At 44.1% G+C, this 19,374-nt stretch overlaps 1 protein-coding gene across 1 annotated transcript in view; it reads left to right on the forward strand.

Moving 5' to 3' along the window:
• The window catches only part of ABCA4 (ATP binding cassette subfamily A member 4), a 203,725-nt gene that overhangs the window by 54,428 nt on the left and 129,923 nt on the right, over nt 1–19,374 (forward strand). Inside the window, exons 12-18 of the mRNA XM_036445578.1 lie at nt 1,942–2,147; nt 2,757–2,933; nt 4,911–5,133; nt 9,086–9,307; nt 11,161–11,365; nt 15,189–15,254; nt 18,007–18,096. Of these exons, the coding sequence (XP_036301471.1) occupies nt 1,942–2,147; nt 2,757–2,933; nt 4,911–5,133; nt 9,086–9,307; nt 11,161–11,365; nt 15,189–15,254; nt 18,007–18,096 (1,189 nt within the window). The remainder of the gene's footprint in view (nt 1–1,941; nt 2,148–2,756; nt 2,934–4,910; nt 5,134–9,085; nt 9,308–11,160; nt 11,366–15,188; nt 15,255–18,006; nt 18,097–19,374) is intronic.

Raw genomic sequence — 19,374 nt, forward strand, 5'->3', positions numbered from 1 at the left:
TTTCTCTTCATAAAATAAGCATTCCAAGTAACTCAGGCCCTGTGAGAATGAACTTGTTCCTTTAAGCCTGACTGACGTCAACAGCCTTCTAACCACTCTTCCTGCTTCCCCCTTTGCCCCACCAGTGATCTTTTGGAAACACGATCTGATCCCATATGTCATGCCCCTTATTAAATCCCTACAGTGACTCCTCAGGGCTTTTATAAAGGGATTGTCCAGAACACGCCTGGTTTTAGCTCAGAGAACCTCATGTCCCAGGAAACCCCTCCATTAGTTGGTCACACGAGAGAGTCTAGCAGAGTAACCCATCTGGTCCCCACCCACCTTCCTAGTGCTCATCTCTCACCATTCATCTCTGTTTGCCTACGTAATTCCATGCACATTGGAACTACCTGGATAAGTGTTTGATACTCAGCCCTACCTCTTGAGAATCTAATTCCATTGTTTGGAGTGGGGCCTGATCATGGGCATCTTTTTATTTTTTCTACATCAGCTTTTATTTATTTATTTAAATATATTTTATTGATTTTGTACAGAGAGGAAGGGAGAGAGATAGTTAGAAACATCGATGAGAGACAGTCATCGATCAGCTGCCTCTTGCACACCCCCTACTGGGGATGTGCCTGCAACCAAGGTACATGCCCTTGACCGGAATCGAACCCAGGACCCTTCAGTCCCCAAGCCGATGCTCTATCCATTGAGCTAAACCAGTTTCGGCAATGGGCATCTTTTTAAAGCTTCCCAGTGGCTCTAGGGCACAGCCAAGGATGGGAGCCACTGCTCTATTCCTGCAGATCTCCAGACCCACATGCTGTTTCCTGTGCTTGAGTAGACCTTTCTCTTGTGTTCCTCCTGTTGGCTAATTCCTGATCCTCTTCATCCTACTCAGGGGTCTCTTTCTCCAGGCAGCCCTCCAGGAGCCCACCAGGTAAACTTAGCTACATCCCTCCACTGGGCTCCCGGACTACCTGGGCTCCCTGGGCTCGCTTCATTAGAACCCCATCATTGTGCATTGTGATTGTCGGATTACTCCAACCCTCTTGCTCCTTAGGTCTTGAGTTTCCTTTGAGAAGAGATTTTATCTTTCCTCCTTGTATCCCTGGAGCCAAGCAGGCTCTGGCACCCTGCAGGATCTCAGTAAGTAGTTGGTGAACAAATTAATCAAGACAAGGCCATCTGACCTCTTGTGAGTTACATTCTAAGAAAGAAACATCAACACAACAACCTTAGTGTATTATAGGAACAAGAGGTCAAGGAAGAAGCAGATCCAAGTACCAAATAATATTTTATAAACAATCTCTAATTAAGTGAAATTCTTAGTTTTGCTCTTCTGTAGGTGGTGATTTTTTTTTTTTTTTCTGTTCTGGGGGAGAAAAAAAGATATATCAGGAAATTCCTCCTTTACTGGCATAACCTGTCATAATACTGTGATTGGAAAAGGTTCTCTGACTAACTCATTCAGACCCTCCTTGTTCTTCCCTCAGCTGGCCTTCCTTGCATGTTTGCAGAGAGGCAGGAAGGTTCACTGTTTCTGTCTTTAAAACTCTTTTATCGGCAGGCTTTCTGATCTTCAAAGCAGCCTGTATTCAATGTGACCCCACTCCCTTGACTCCCATGCTGGGGAGTGAGAGCTGTGGGTATTGTTGTCATTTTGACAACTTGCATATTTGGACAGCCTTGGACAGCCGGGTTGTACAGACCTGGCAAAATCTGCAGGATTTAAAGCAAGTCAGCATTTCCTAGCCCGCTTTCACCTCCAAATCTAGACACATTGAAAAATTAACACCAGACTCCAGAGTTAAGCAAACAGTAAGTTTATAGATTCCCTTTGCATTTGACCCACCCCCTGGGGCAACAGCCTTTATCCTTTGCCCCTTATTGCAATTGAATCTTTGCCGTTGGTGTTCCTTAAACTCTCCCAACCTTTGTGATTATCTGTAGTGCTTAGTCCTGGACAAATTTGAAAGCTACAAAGATGAGATTCAGCTCACACAACGAGCCCTGTCTCTGCTGGAGGAAAACAGGTTCTGGGCTGGTGTGGTGTTCCCTGACATGTATCCCTGGACCAGCTCCCTACCACCCCACGTGAAGTACAAGATCCGGATGGATATAGATGTGGTGGAGAAAACCAATAAGATCAAAGACAGGTGAGGTTTCAGGCAATCTCAGAAGGCCCTGGGCATCCCCAAAGATGTAAGAGGCAAGGAGAGGGACCACCCATCTCCTCCTAGGACAGGAGAGTCACTTGGAAAGCAGAGGAACACTTTGGTATCAAAGAACTAAAGTAACCAGTTGGTGGGGCCAGGAGAGCTCAGATACCCTCTCTTCATACCCTCAACTCTGCACTTTTCCCTGACGGGCCTTTGTGCAATGTGGAGATAGAAACCTCTAGGTACTGAATTACCTTCATATGAAGATTCTGCAAATGGCATTTCTTCAGAGTCACTGAGAAATTACATTTGGTACAGAGTGAGGGATTGAAACTGAATTCAGTCTCTAAATTCATACAGTTAACTGAGAGAAAATAGGAAATCTTGTAAAGCTCCAAGTAGAGTCCTTGAATGAAAGCAATTACAAGTCATGTTGTAGCTAATAGTCATAACTGAGATTTAAATTGTAGCTAGAAATCAGAATTGGATAAGTTGATTGGGGAAAGGTTTCCAGAGTGGGTTCCGAGTCACCTTGTGCTTGTGAGGTGTCTAATCCCCTTCCCATCCTTCACCCCTCCCTCTGTTTTTGTTTTTGTTTTTTCTTAGGTATTGGGATCCTGGTCCCAGAGCTGATCCCGTGGAAGATTTTCGATACATCTGGGGAGGGTTTGCCTATCTGCAGGACATGATTGAACAGGGGGTCACAAGGAGTCAGGCCCAGGCTGAGGTTCCTGTTGGAATTTACCTCCAGCAGATGCCATACCCATGCTTCGTGGATGACTCGTGAGTGGGAGGCTCCAAATCCCGTTCTCGATGAGCTAATCAGTTTGCTGGGGCGGGGGGGGGGGGGGGGGGCCTCCACAGTTTTTAATCTCTTTGTAGAGAAACCTGGGGACTAGGGCCAGCTTGGAGAGAATGGAGCTCTGACTGAGGAGTCTGAGTCTGCTTCTCCCAGGCTGGCTCCAGGCAGGGCCAGATGGGCAACTGAAGTGGCAGGGAGAAACTCAGTTATGACTATTAGCTACAACATGACTTGTAATTGCTTTCATTTATGGGTGGAAAAGGGAAGGTGAAAATTAAATCAAGTGAGTGAGGTTGGGGGAGGGGATAAAGGCTTTTAAAATTTCTACTACATAGTATGTTTGGTATGTGGAAGGGTTCTGGTCAGTGTTTGCCCAATGATTGCCAAATCAACAAATGAGGACTCTGCATTGCAAGTAGGTCTGGTTCCTAGGAGCCTCAGAATAATGCAGCTCCCTCCCTCATTAACATTCCCGTGATGCATGCTTAGTGAAAAGGTGGAGGAATGTGTTGGATGAGCTCAGGTCCTCCCTGCCTGCCCACCCCCATTCCCAGGCCTGTACATTTGTTGGCCAGTAACAAGCAAAGCAAGTAACCTAGTGTTTTCTGAACATGCATTTGAGGGATGGTAAAGAGGGGGACAGAGATGCAGAGGGGGCTGGGAGGGCTCATTTACCATTGTGGATTGGGACAGAAATGCTCCCAGGACAGAGGCAGAGATGTACAATTGGCTTAGGGATTCAACTCCTAGTACAAAAGGGGATGTTCACCACAGAGTTCATGTGTGTCTGTGGCGGAGAGAAACAGGCACAGCCTGAAGAAAGGAAGAGTAGAATTGCCAGCTGGCAAGACAATGAAATAAAACCCAGTATGGGCACAGGAAACCCTCTTTCAACATCCTAGAACAATCCATTCTCTTTCCTTGACTGACTCTACAGAAGACTACAGAGATAACAGTGACTATTCTGTATCAGTTTGGGTTGCATCATTAGACAGAGATGGAAAATGAAGCCTGGGGCAAAAGCCCAAGTTCCACTTTTAGGATCAGAATAGGAGTGGCTGGCAAAGTAGTGGGGTAGACAGTGAGGAGACAATGAGGAGACAATAAGGATTCTGGCCATTCAGTGTGTGAGAGCCCTCTGGTGGCAGGTCCAAGAAGTGCAGGATTTATGAGCTTATAATTCTCTCTCTAGGGCCATCTTGAATGAAATCCTCTAATGCTATAATTGGGCCCTTCCTGTGACACTCAATAGTTTTCAATAGATAGTAATTCCAAGGCATTTGCTAGCATATCAAGCACAGGGAAAACAGGTATAAAGTTCACAATAAAGTAATTCTAGATGGTCAAATCTACCCTGCTTGCTGGAACAGATAGCCACAGATTTACTCCACAGGTACATGGCTGGTGGAGTCAGTGGCTATTGGATCACTGATTGATTTGTGGGTGGCCCTCTGAAAGGGCCACTCTGATTAGTTATTTTGTGCATCTTCCTACATAATTGGGGTTTGATCCTCCAGGGTAGATAGTGCTACCCCACTGGGAGTTCAAGTATTGATCTCACCAGTTCTCTTTATTTGTGGTCCATATTCTTGGGCTTCCATGTCAGCTGATATATATCTGTCTACTCCAGTCACATGCCACATCAGCAAGCTTGCAGTACTTTCCTTCAAGATCTTACAAGTAGGTATATACTGTGTAACATATATCGTACAATTTTATTTACACATTTTACTTATAGAGCATTCATCTGGGCCAACCAAAAAGCTACCATCCTGCTCTAAAGAAAAAGTAATCTTTTGGGGGAAAGTGCAATATATTAAAGATTCAAGCCCATTGGAGATTTTCCTACCTTTCCTATACCAGGGCTTTGTTCTTAACACATTCATTCAACAAACATCTACTCTATCTCTACCAGCTACAGGGATTTATACTATTCTGCTTCTCTCCTCTTGCTTCAGTTTTATGATCATCCTGAACCGCTGTTTCCCTATCTTCATGGTGCTGGCCTGGATCTATTCTGTTTCCATGACTGTAAAGAGCATCGTCTTGGAGAAGGAGCTGAGACTGAAGGAGACCTTGAAAAATCAGGGTGTCTCCAACACAGTAATTTGGTGCACCTGGTTCCTGGATAGCTTCTCTGTCATGTCAATGAGCATCTTCCTCCTGACAGTATTCATCATGGTAAGCCAGATAGAAAAGGCCCAGAAAATCCTGAATAGTTTTATTTCTCCCACATTTATACCTGTTAATGAAATTGTGCCTAGGTTAGTCACTGGCCACCAAGAAGTGTATGACATGCAACTGCTCAGCCATTTCAGCCAAGGTGGAAGAAAGAGAGACAAAGCCTCACCTAAGAAACCACTGTGTCATAATATCTTCCCTGCGCCTACTTGCCACCCAGAGGGTCACAGTCTACTTAGATTATCTAGCCCCTTTCCGTGTATTATCTGTAGAAGCTGCTGTTAGCAGAGCCCATTTCAGGGTTATTTTATGTGTAAAGGGTTCTCTCCTTTTAAACACAGAAGAATTTAATCTAAAGAATATTATCTTGGGATTACAGTCCCAACCACCAGCTGGGTTGGGAATGTGGAGAGCCTTTTCAGTGTATTAGGAGAGGGGACCTGTACCGTTTAATTACCTTCATGGTCTGACCATTCATGGTTTGATCACAGAACATCCTGCTGACTGCAGAATCTTCAAGACCTCTGTTTCAAAGGATGGAATTTGGAGCCTATCCTTTCCTCAGAGATTGAGGCTTTATAGCCTCCGACAGCATGCTCAGGTCCATCCTCTGCAAATTTGCAGTTCCTTCCTTCACAAGCCAGACTTGGGAATAAAACGCTATTTCATTATTTCACAATTACCTCATATTATTTTATATTATTTCAAGCTATTATTCTTCATTTTTAGTTCTTCCAGAGTGATAAGGACATAAATTTAGGTAGTTTTTGGTATTTATTTGGTGAGATTTGATAAAAGTTTTAGAGCTCAGGCTTTGCAAGCTCCTGATATGATGTCACCAAGCTCATTCTGCCTCTTTGCCATCATCATATTCAGTGACCCTTTCCACTAGGCAATGTGTATTGACCCACAAACTCTGGCTAAGTGTATGCGATCCATGCTGGACCATACTGGCGTTTACCTGGATCAGGAATGTTCCATTATATATCCTGTCCAACCGATACATATCCATGTAAATTAAATCCTATCCCTTCCTTATGCAGTAAAATGTAATAGGTCTGAGGGATTTTGATTTTAGTGTTGCACTCAAGTCCAGTGAATTAGAGCACTATCAAAACCAATGCTACTCTAGCCAGTTTGGCTCAGTGGATAGAGCATCAGCCTGCAGACCAAAGGGTTCTGGGTTTGATTCCGGTCAAGGGCATGTACCTTGGTTTCAGGCTCCTCCCTCAGTCAGGCCCTGGTTAGGGCACATGCAGGAGGTAACCAATCGATGTGTTTCTCTCATATCGATGTTTCTCTCTGTCTTTCCTGCTCTCTTGCACTCTCACTAAAAAATAAAAAATAAAAAATAAATAAATGGCCGAAACTGGTTTGGCTCAGTGGTAGAGCGTCGGTCTGCAGACTGAAAGGTCTTGGGTTTGATTCTAGTCAAGGGCATGTACATTGGTTGCAGGCACATCCCCGGTAGGGGGTGTGCAAGAGGCAGCTGGTCAATGTTTCTCTCTCATAGACGTTTCTAGCTCTCTATCTCTCTCCCTTCCTCCTCTCTGTAAAATATCAATAAAATATATTTTAATAAATAAATAAATAAATGGAAAAAGATCCTTAGGTGAGGATTAACAGTAACAAAAAACTAATCCTGGTTTAGAGATCATTTTGACCCACAGAATGTGAAAGCTGAGCACCTTGTCTTTCTCTAGGCGTCCCTTGTTCCTTCAGTCTGCTACTTTCCCCACTACCAAGACATTTGTGTCCTCAGAACTAAAGGAGTCAAATGCATAAGCATCTGACTTACACAAAATGTATAAACCTGCATGACATCATGCAATGAGCATGAGACTTGTTGCTGGTGACATTGAGATCTGCCTTCCTAAGAATGAGCACTAGGACTTCAAAGCTTCTAGGATGTGAGGTAAAGAATGTTCACCATGAGCTGCTTATACAAAAAGCTTCCGCCTTGTGGGAATCAGAACATTGTTCTTCTACTAATGATGGAAACAGAGCTTTCTACAGCAAAATAGGATTTTCCTTTTAACGACACTCCCATCTTTCCCTTGTCCTTCCTTCCCACCTCAGCCATGCAGGAAAGAAGCTGGGAGCTGGTACAATGGGAAGGTTCACTGGTTATTCAAGCTATTAAGAGCAAAAAAAGAAAAGTGGTTCTTACAGGAAGGAAACCAAAGCCAATGCTTATTGAATTGGTCAAGTGGATTTCATCTCTGCCTTCAATCCATGAAAAATTATAAAGTCCTAGAAGTTTATAGGACTTTGTTTTGAGCTGAGATAAGAAATGGATTTCATTCCTCTGAGAATAGCAACAACCATCTTAAAAGTCTTCCAGCCAAAAGCCACAGGTTTAGCTGTGGACCTGCTTTTATTGCACGGTGTGTGATTAAGGAGATTAAGGGAAAGGAGTGAGCTTTCCAGGGTGACGTGGAGACCTCTTTGACACAAAATCATAAGCTCTGAGTCTTAATCTTGACTTTTATTTAGATTTCCTTAAAGTTTAGTTATAATTAAGCACGGCTTTCTTCCACCTCTCTTTGCCATTTGTTTTATTCTAGTTTTAAAACTCTGTTCTACCAAAGCCCAGCTGGCATGAGAGCATGAATGGAAGAGAAAGAGTAGCAACAGCAGATAAGTAGCACATTTGTTCTACTCAACTCTCAAATGCCCATGACAAATCTTGCTAATTGGATTCTCTTTTCCCCTGAGAGAAACCCAGTGCTGCAGGGCACCGCTACCAATGATTCAGAACCAGTTCAAGAGATGCACCTTATTTGTATCTTTATGTTTCAAAGGACAATGCCATATATATTTGGTGTTATGCGCAAAGGGTAAAAAATCCTCATAGGATGCCATAGGAAAGAAGGACCAAGAATCCCTAATTCATTTTATCATTTCAGTTTATTCTATAATGTAACTGGCAGCAGTTCATTTATTAAAAATACCTAGTTTGGATCTATTTTTTTAAATTTTTTTAGAATAATCTCTCTTTTTATTTCTTTATTAATTAAGGTATCACATATTTGTCCTCATACCCCCATTCCCATCCCAAACCCCTCCCCTCACATGCCCCCACTCCCCTGGTGTCTGTGTCCATTGGCTAGGCTCATATGCATGCACACAAGTCCTTTGGTTGATCTCTTCCCCTTATCCCCACCCTTCCTTACCTTCCCTCTGAGATCTGACAGTCTGATCTATGCTTCCTTGTTTCCGGGTCTGTTCTTGTTCATCAGTCTATGCTGGAAAAATTCTTTATATAGTCGAAGTGTTTAAATCATTAATTAAGGTAAAGATACTAAGTATTACTCATAGATTCTATGAAATGAATGTGTATAATTATGGATGATATGTATTAATCTACTTTCAAGTGATATGGATTAATTACTGATATTTTCACCTATGTGAGTGACAAATCTCAGAATACAAGTACAAATGATTTACTCAGTAGGCCAGGTCCCAGGCAAAATGTAAAAGCTTATTGAATGGTCTCCCATTTCCCTCTTTTTATTTAATTTTTAGCATGAACCCATTGCTGCCTTTATATGCTATAAAATGAGTTTCTCGGATAATTCCATCTCCTTTTTTTGTTCCTCATCTGCTAAGTATACCCCAGAGCTGTTGATGGCCCAAGAAACCTATGCAAATCATCCTCCTGTGCTCAAATCTCACCAAGAATTCACTTAATTAACATATAGTAATTAGTTGGTACTGCTAATGTGTTACCCTCCTATGGAAATGGCATTCATAGAATTTAAGGAACTCAATTAGTTGAGTTTTAAATGTGGAAATTTAGGCACCAACAACAGGCTGGTAAAAGAGATTGCTCTGGGGCAGAGGGCTTCTGAAGTTCCTGGGTTCACTGGTTGAGGTCATCCCTTGAGAGGGACGGTCACCCCTGGATCTGGATAGAAGTTACTCACTCAAGTGGCCTCTTTGGTTTTAGCATGGAAGGATCCTGCATTACAGCGACCCGTTCATCCTCTTCCTGTTCCTGCTGTCTTTTGCCACTGCCACGATCATGCAGTGCTTCCTGCTCAGCACCTTATTCTCCAGGGCCAGCCTGGCCGCAGCCTGCAGTGGTGTCCTCTACTTCACCCTCTACCTGCCTCACATCCTCTGCTTCGCCTGGCAAGACCGAATGACAGCCGAGCTGAAGATGGCTATGGTGAGGGACCAATGCTCACCCCCAGCATGTGATACAATTCCCCCGATGGGTCTATAGCAATCTAAGTGGATTGACCCACCTTTTGAAGGGATCCACTTTGCCTTTTGGCTCAAAGGGATGTAGTAAGGTTTAAGGACACCCGGGGCATAGGAGTAACCTGACAGTTCCTCCCCACCAAACCTGCTTGATTAGTCTGCCCTGGGAAGTAATTGAAAACCAGTTCAGCTCCTAGGTCCTTTGTGTGGCTACAAGGGGAAAAACAGCCAGGCCCGTTTCACTCAGTTTTCTTCTCCTGGCCTTTGACAAGATTCAGAAGAAAAGGAGCTTGCTCCCTGACTGTTCTGTCTAGAAAGATAGTTCCATGAATGAAAAGTTTTATATTTTGCCAAAAGAATTTCAACTGGAACAGGTCCCCAAGTGTCTTTATCATACTCCACCACTGCATGCAGAAAGGGATGCAGAAATGAGTCGGCCCAGAGTCAGGCTCTCTTGCCAGGAAAATTCTTCAGAAAATGGACTTCTGATTGCCCAAGAGACCTCTTAGTTCATTATTCCCCAACACCATTGTTTTTCCTTTAATCATTTTCAAATAGGCTATTTCCCTTCTCCTTAACCAGGCTAAAGAACTTCTGGGCCCTGTGGGGTGCAATTTCCCCCCAAAATCTCCCTGTTCACAGTTCTCTGTGTGGTATAGCCGGGAAGGGCTACCTCCTGCTTCTCTTTGGGGAAAGGTCTGGAATCTAAGTTGTTCTCACAATTCTACCTTAGTTGGCTTCAGAGCTGCCAGGGCATCTGCCTTTTATTTTTTGTGTTAAATAGGAAACTAATTGCTGTATTTATAGCACCCAATTTCTAAAATAATCACAATGGGCTAGTAGCAAGAAATCCTTTGGACTCTGCCTGGGGGTAGAGCTAGACAATCTTAGTATACTGGTTAGAAAATCAGTATTTTGAGACCACAGCTAGATTCTTGGGTGTATGGATCCACCAGAAAGCTATAATTCTGACAACTATGTGGCTTAGGGCTGGGCTGAGATTTTAAAAGTTATTTATATGAACATATAGCTAAAGAACCCCTTCTTTTTTCAGAGAAACATTCTGAACCCAACCTATGGGTAGGCCTCGAGGAGAGGAAATGGGAATAGCTCATCCCTCTGCCTGTGCCTATGTGCTTTCTGTCAGGTCAGGGGCCACGTGAGGATGTGGCTGGGGAGCTTCCTCTTAAGGCATCCTTCTCTGCACAGTACCTATTCACTTGACTAGTAATCTCAACAGAGAACCTTAAAAAAAAAAAAAAAAAAAAAAAAAAAAAAAAAAGGGTCTCTATTTTGGAGATGGGAAAAGGTGAGATAGTCAATATTATCTGAGACATCTCTGGGCTCTGACAGAGCTCAGAAGGTCATGAGACCATCCCTTGAGTAGCCCCTTACCCTGCCCAGGAAACCGATGACTTTGTAGACCCTTCTAATGGTATTCTCACAAAGCTGCTCAAGTTAGCTTCTTTGTTCTTAAGAATGAGGTAGAAAGGAGAGGAAGATAGGGAGGAAGACATGAGGACCTTTGGTCTTTCAGTGTGCATTGTGTTTGTCTTCTCCATAAAACAAGTGTGTTTCATTGATCAGGTGAGAAGCTGCCTACTGGGTAGTAGACAGGAGTCTCTGAGACCTGGGAGGCATTCCTGTAATTATTGTTCTGAGGGAAGACAGCCTTAACCCCTCCCTGGGTGGTTTTACATCTGAACACAATGAGGACCCTCTTTTGGCCCTTCTCCCTACCTTGTGAGCATCTGAGCACTGTTGGGTTGGGTAAGAATCCCTCTGCTCACCTCATGTGCCCTCTTTGCCCCACTGCAGAGCCTGCTGTCTCCTGTGGCATTTGGCTTTGGCACTGAATACCTGGCTCGCTTCGAGGAGCAAGGCCTGGGGCTACAGTGGAGCAATATTGGGAATAGTCCCATGGAAGGGGATGAATTCAGTTTCCTGATGTCCATGAAGATGATGCTCCTCGATGCTGCTCTGTATGGCTTGCTTGCCTGGTACCTTGACCAGGTGTTTCCAGGTAAGGGTTCCTATTCATTGGGTAAAAGTAATGTGGGAGGTTACAGATTGATAACCTCCAGATTATCAATTGATAACCTTCAGATCCCCAGCCCTACTTTTTCATCTAGTTTAAATCTCATCTTTTCTAAATTCTTTCAAGTTGGGCTCTCAGAACCAGCATTTGAAACTAAAATCCAGTAGTCAAAAAAAATCCACAAGTGAATGCTGTTGACTCCACAATTGAAACAAATCCAGAATCCGATCTCTTGCCCCCATCTCTATACAAGGTTCCCAGTCCAGGCCCCCTTCTGCTGCTACCATCTCCTACCAAAGTCTGTATTCAGTGATCCTTCAGAATCTAGGTTACACAGTGTTAAACTTCTATTTAAGTCTCTCCAGTGGCATTTCCTCTTGTTCAGAGTAAAATCCAATGTCCTAACCCTAGTCTACAAGACTCTTCATTACTGGCCTCAACTATCTTCCTCATCTCCTATCACCCCCCTGTGTCTCTGCTGCAGCAACACCAGCCTCCTTATGGTGGTTCTTCAATACACTGAGTTCATTTCCTCCTCAGGACCTTCGCACCTGCTGTTCTTAGTGTCTGGAGTGTTTACACACACACACACACACACACACACTCATAGCTGCAGGCTTGCTTCCTCACTTTGCTCAGGTCTCTAGTCTCATTTTATCTTATCACTGGGATCTTTCCAGACTGAAACTATCTAAATATTTAATCCAATGTTAATAATAATCCTTTAGTGCTAATGTCCTCTTATCCTACTTTGTTTTTTAAAAATCACCATCTGACATGATATTTCTTTATGTTTGTGTATTAACCTCTCCTAGTAGAATATGGATCATGAGGACAGGGCCCTGGTCTGTTTTGTTCACTATTATAGTTTCAGTGCCCAGAATAATACCCTACTTTGGGTAGATAAATTTTGCTGTTTGCATTATTTTTGTATTTGCTTTGGATAAATCAGATTTTCCTTCAAATTAATCTTTTCTGGTAGCTAGAGAAGTCCCACCTCCATTTGAGTGGTCTCCAAGCCAACCAGCAGCCACCTTGTGCTAAGGAATCCGTGGCTTGGCTCTCGAAGCTGTGGCCAGGAGCTGGCAGGGGAAGAGGGAGATTGAGCCTTTTCCCTGGCAAGGGACAGGTCTCAGATCATCTCAGGGCAGCATTTGCTGGCAGAAATATGAAGGCAGCGAGTCTGAAATAGGACAAAGATCATTAGATTGAGTCAGGAGGCCTGGGTTTGGATCGGGCTGTTATAACGAAGTACCACAAACTGGAGGCTTAAAACAACAGAAATTTGTCATCTCATGGATTCTGGAGGCTAGAAATTCAAAGTCAAGTAGCTGGCAGGGCCATGTTCCTTCTGAAACCTCTATGGAAAGGATCCTGCCTTACCTCTTCCTAGCTTCTGGTGGTTTCTCAGCAATCCTTGGAATTCCTTGGATTGTAGCTGAGTTGCTAAAATCCTCCTTCACACGTTGTTCTCTCTGTGTCCATCTTCACGTGGTCATCCTCTTATAAGGACACCAGTCACATTGGATTAGGGGCCCACTCTAATCCAATCATACCTGCAATGATTCTATTATCTTTTTAAAAAATCCTTACCAGAGGATATATTTTCCATTGATTTTCAGAGAGAGAGGAAATGGAGGGAGGGGAGAGAGAGAGAGAGAGAGAGAGAGAGAGACAGCAATGTGAGAGAGATATATATCCATCGGTAACCTGCCACATACACCCCACATGGGATAGGGATTGAACCTGCAACCCAGGTGCATGCCCTTGACTGGGAATCGAACCTGAGACCCTATGTGTGCAGGGTGATGGTCTAACCACAGAGAACACCAACCAGGGCACAATGACTTGATTCCCAACAAGACCCAGATTCTGAGGAGTCTGGTGTCTTTGTTTCTGGTACCAACTGTGTCATTTTTCCAACACCAAACAATTCTCTGATTCAATTCAACAATTCAATTCAACTCTGATAGTAATTTTCCAGAATTAGTGCCGGCCCCACAGGTTCAGTCCCACAAGACTGCTCACACTTTAGACGCCAGCTGCCAATGCTGTGCCCAGGCTGCCACACTTTGACCACAAATTCAGTATTTGTCGTCAGTATTGACCCCTCCACCCTCAGTTCAATATTTCACTAGAACAACTCATCAGAACTCAGTAAAGTGGTCTACTTAGTTACAGCTCCATAATAAAGAATACAACATGGGAACAGACAAATGAAGGGATTAATAGGGTGAGGTAGAGGAGGGGTGGTTCGTGGAGCTTCCCTGCTCTCTCCAGGTGCACTACCCTCCAAGCTCCCTGAATTTTCTTGTTCAAGTTTTTTTTTTTTTTGTTTTGTTTTGTTTTTAATATATTTCATTGATTTTTTACAGAGAGGAAGAAAGAGTTAGAGAGAAACATCGACCAGCTGCCTCCTACACACCCCCCACTGGGGATGTGCCCACAACCAAGGTACATGCCCTTGACCGGAATCGAACCCGGGACCTTTCAGTCCGCAGGCTGACACTCTATCCACTGAGCCAAACGGTTTCAGCTGTTGTCCAAGTTTTTATAACCCCATCTCTAGAGGTGGGGGGTGGGAAGTTTCATCCCCTTTTTACATATTTGGTTTTTCTGATGACCAAGCCCCATCATAAAGCTATTTAGGAGCCCCACAGAATTACCTCAGTAGCATAAATTCAGGTGTGGTTGACAACTGGGCTCATTATGAATAACAAGTCCAAGGGTTTTAGCTCTGCCAGAAACTGAAAATGAAGACCAAGTATGTTTTATATTCTACTACAGACCTCAGCATATCATCTTTTGGTGAGGAGGCTACACAATTCAACCCGTCACGGTGACTTTGAGCAATACACTTGAATTTGCTCAGCTCTAATTTTTTTCTGTCTCACTGGGCCATTAAAAGGAGATAAGTGAAAATTAGCTGAATTGAGAATGAAATTTATGCATAATTCAAGAACTTTATTTTAGCCAAACTAAAGCTTTAATTTGTTCAGCAACTATTTACCAAGCAGCACCCCGAGTGTTAGGTTTACCCCCAGGTTCTGGAAAAGGGGTGGAAAAGGCAGACCCAGGTCTGCCCTAAAGGGGCTTACAGTCTAGCGGAAACCATAAAACACGGGGTAACTATTAAGTAAGAAAAGATAATATTCTGCAAAATCAACATTTTATGGGGAGCAAAACTCGCTAAGAGAACTGGACTAGAAATTTTGGAACCTTTTCCTTGAAACCCACATGGTTCCAGCATACTGGGGTAGGAGGCGGGGCGGGGAGAGTTTAAATCAGTGATATTCGAACCACTATACCAGTGTTAAATTCCCACACCTCTGTTTTATTGGCTATGACCTTGGGCAGATGACTCAAATGCAGTATGCCTCCATTTCCTTATTCACAGGAATACTACTCCCACCCATCTCCTAGGCTTGTTTTGAGGATTAAATTATTTAACATGTGGAACATGCTAACAGTAATGCCTGACACAGAAAGAGCATCTAACAAATGTTAGTGTTTGTCATCTTATTACCTTGTCTTACTGACAAGGGCAAGATTAAATTCTGTAATACAATGTTTTCTTAGAAAACCATATGTCTCCCAAGATCATCAGTCTTAGTGTTGCTGGTTCCACCTAAAACACGTGACCTTTTGGATTAAAACATGTTGGGAGGAGTAGTCTTTGTGGTATCCCATGGACAGTGAGTGAAGGCTTATGAACTACAAATAGTGACAACTGAGGTTTAGATAAATTCTACCTCTTCTAGAACTGCGGTGAGGCAGGGTGACTGGCGCTTTATTTGCTTATTTTTAGGAGACTATGGAACACCACTTCCTTGGTACTTCCTTCTGCAAGAGTCCTATTGGCTTGGCGGCGAAGGTGAGCTTCTTTTAATTTAATTTTTTTTTTTTTTTTTAAATCACAGTTTAATGTTTGAAACTAACTGCTTTGGCTCCACATGGGCTCTGTGTAGGTTACAGAGGTGGCTCTTACATCCAGGGTAGGATTCCTGATTGCCCTGCTGGGGGCTCAGCCACACAGCTTCTAGGAACCCACCCTTTGTGAGTGTGGGCCAGGGCGAGTAGCTGAGCATTGCACAGCTTTCGCCCAGTGGCTTAAACTGCCCTCATAAAAGAAGGCCAAACCACTTTCGGGTGCAAATGACTTCCGCAGCTTTTCAATCTAAAGCAAAGAGACCCACAGGATCATGAAGGAACCTTTGCATTCATCTTCTACCGCCTCCTTCTCCATTTCTCTTCACCTTTTTAAAGTATGAACTAATCCATTCTTAAGGGGAAGGACTGGACCAGAGGCTGGGGCGGGGCTGTCATCTTCAAGGCAAACATCGCAGGCTCTCCTAGCATTGATCTCCACGGTGGTTGTGATAGAGGGTTCAAAGGGCATCTGGCCACAGTGCATCTCAGATAAAATTTGCCTTTTCTACTGAACAGGACAGGAGGCCTGAGAAAGTTACAGAAAAGCCCCAGATTCTTTTGTGAGGCTAGGAGAAGGCAGCGAACATTCCTAACCCTAGAGTTGGGGACTCCCCCAGAGCTGGGAGGTTCTGGAAACACAGGAAAGATTTTCCAATCTGTTTGTTCCTCATCTACCTGCTTTTAACTTTATATTATTGGGCGGGAGCCAGCATTTATCCTTTAAGCACTAAGATAGGTGTTTGTTTTCTTAGGGGATTAGCCTCGGGCCTTTAAAAGGCTTGGGTGGGTTTTTTCTCTTTTTAATGATTCAAACAAACAGCACTTCCAAAGCTCAGTATTTTTCCATTATGTTGTGTGTGTGTCTTGTCTATCTATAAACTTCTAAATTTCTACTATAATAAAGTTGTAATCCATTAAATTATGAATGGGAGTGTTTTGAAGTTATAAATGGCAATTTTCAACACAAGTGTGTATTTCTAGAGTGATTTCAATGAATATCAGGATTTGTGGGCTTTTACACGCCTCCCCCCCTACAATCTCAGCAGATACTCTGCCTCTCAAAAATATAAAAATAAAATCTTAGAACAAATGCACTCCTTCAAAAATGAATCACATATTTTTTTGCCAACAGAAGCCAAATATTTTTCATTAGTCTCACAGACTAGACTGAAATAGATTCCTAAATCTCTCTATAATCAGAAGAGAGCTGGGCTTCTCCACCTGACACACGTGCGCGCGCTTTCACAGATGAAGAAACGGAGCCCAAGAGACACCCAGTCTCTTGCCCAAATTCCCATGGGACAATGTCTGGAACTGGGACCACATTTCCTGACAAGGAACTCACTCCAATGACTAAAGTATTTAGAAGAGTATTTCCTCCTCCTATTTTATTACAAGTTAGTACAGTATCATAACTAATAATGATCAAAGGAATTGTGGACAATAGGTTGAAAACCCTTCAGGAAGCAGAAGTGGAGTGACCAGCAGACCTATATTTGCCCTTCAGACACACACCTGGGCATGTACAGCGGGCTGCGTGGACAGAGGCCCTGGCTGGCTGCTGCATCATGAACTCACCCCATTCCTAAATCTTTCTATAATCAGGAGATTATAGAGAGATTTAGGTGGGTGCACTGGAGGAGGAGCCTTAGAGGCTTGGTGACAGTGGTTTTCTCCTGCCCGATATCCTCTCTGGCTGGCTCTCCTGCTTCTCTTCCCTTTCCAGGATGTCCTGCTGTCCTTTTAAACCAAATGCCAAGGTTACAAAAAAATCAGTGTGTGTGTATGTGGGTGTGGGTGTGGGTGTGTGGTGTGAGAGAATATGTGTGCATGTGAGAACATGTCTGTGACATGCATGGGGTGTGTGTGTGTGTGTGTGTGTGTGTGTAAACCATACTTCACTACCAGGCTCAACTCTGGTAAACCATTTCTCAGCCTATAAATTAAGCTGGCTGCCCATGGCATCACCTTGAATGGACTTTTTCTCAAGGTTCACCATGGCTTTAATATGTTTGGGATTGGAGTGAAAAGCACTTCTGGTGAGATAGAGAAAATTAACCCACTTCAAATTTAGTCCTTGTTTTATTAATATATATTTTTAATCACAATATCTGACATCAAGGTCTCTCCTGGCATGTTAAGGGGATAAGGTGAAACTCCTGTTAAAAAAAACTCCCCATGTGCTGGACCAAGGCCACACAGTGTGGCCACTGGGGGCACCACTGGCCACTTTCAGAGCTTCACAGGCCTGCAGGTCAGAAGTTGCAGGGCCCTGCTCAGAGCTGGTCTCTGGGAATGCTGACTTGGCCTGTTGTTGTTGTTGTTGTTGTTGTTGTTAATCCTTACCTGAGGATATTTTCCAATAGTTTTTAGGGAGAGTAGAAGAGAGAGGGAAACATCAATGTGTCTCTCACATCAACTGATTGCATCCTGCATGAGCCCAACCAGGGCCTGGGCTGGGGAGGAGCCCTGCAACCAAGGCACATGCCCTTGACCAGAATCAAACCCATGACCCTTTGGTCCACAGGCCAACGCTCTATCCACCGAGCCAAACCGAGTAGGGCCTGACTTGGCTTTTTGAGGAAACTTAAAAGTTATGATAGGAAACTCTACCCCCACCTCCTGCTCCCCTTTTTCTGCCTTTGCTGGTGCACAGCTCTCACCAGGAGAGTGACTGCACCTTCTGGATGATGCAGGATGTTCAACCAGAGAAGCAAGGGCCCTGGAAAAGACAGAACCCATAACAGAGGAAATGGAGGATCCGGAACACCCAGAAGGAGTATCAGGTAAAAACCTCCGTGAAGAATGCAGACCAGAGACAGGGAGAAGGAACCCAGGAAACCGGCACTCTCTGTTGACACAGGTTAACCCTGATAGCTTCCCAGGGTCCAGCTGCACGTTTGCGGAATGAATGATCCAGCCAGACATGAACGCATATTTCCTGGAGAAAGCAAATACCAAGTATGTTTCCTTGTTAGGCAAATCCCAAGTGAGTTGCACAAATGTGCTGACTTCCGAGGATTTAGCAAGAACAATAACTTGGGTCACTGTGACTTAAGGCGGATATGAGCTATAAGGAAAGACAAAAATAAATGCTTCTGTGTGCTGGGGGAAGAGTGTAGTGGTGCTGACTTCACTCGTGGTTCACAAATCTAGATGCCCATTCATTCAAGCCCTCAAAAGCCTTTCCTGGCCGTGGAGGTTACCTAATGATTCCCTAGCGGATGCACAAGGCTATACGTGTTCCCCTGGGCTGTGCCTCCCTTGCCTTCCCCCTAGAACCAGCTCTGTGCTTCTCACAATGTTCTGCATTCCCTAAGCATGTGCATTTCTCTGTGGGTGCGAAAATGCTCTTGCTCTTCTCACCCTGGGTTAGAGAGGCAGCCTGGCCTCGGACTTTGCTCAACGCTGCATGAAGTTCAGGCCTCCGCCCTTCTGGCCCACCTCGCGTGCCGTTTCACAAGGCTGAGGTCAGTGGCCTGCAGCTCCTCAGAGAGGCGGTTTGCAGGCAACAACACATCTGGGAAGACCCTTCTCCCAGAGTGAAACACCAAGGCTGAAATCAAGGAGCTGGAGGCTGGTCCCATCTGTGATAGGCAGGGCCAGGAGGAACAGGGATGAGAAGTGTGGGGATGTTTTTTGCAAGGGAATAAATGCCCAGACCTACAATGCTGAGATGCAAATTAAGTAGTGCTGTGTAGGGAGAAGCCTGGACGCCAGGGAGAAGCGAACACTACGTCCATGAGGGTCTGTGATGGAGGGGCATGTGGGAGTAGAAAAGTGCAGGGGTTGAGTTTGAGGGAGAGTATTGGGGAAAAGCGGACTGTCCTACCCACTTAATTGGAAAAACTCTGGTGTTGTCCACGTTGCCTCAAAGATATGAGCCAAAGATTTGACTAGGAGAATGGCTCCAAGAATGGACATGGGAGAGTATGAAGGTCAATGTTGTTTTGGGAAAAAGAGGAGCCTGAGTCGCTACAGAAATTCATGAGAAAATGCCCCACAGACTGTTGCAAATGGGGGTCTGAGACTGAAGATTGAGTTTAGAGCTGATTCCCCATCTA

Source organism: Pipistrellus kuhlii, unplaced genomic scaffold (assembly GCF_014108245.1).
Source record: "Pipistrellus kuhlii isolate mPipKuh1 unplaced genomic scaffold, mPipKuh1.p scaffold_m20_p_2, whole genome shotgun sequence".
In the NCBI taxonomy this organism is placed as follows: Eukaryota; Metazoa; Chordata; class Mammalia; order Chiroptera; family Vespertilionidae; genus Pipistrellus; species Pipistrellus kuhlii.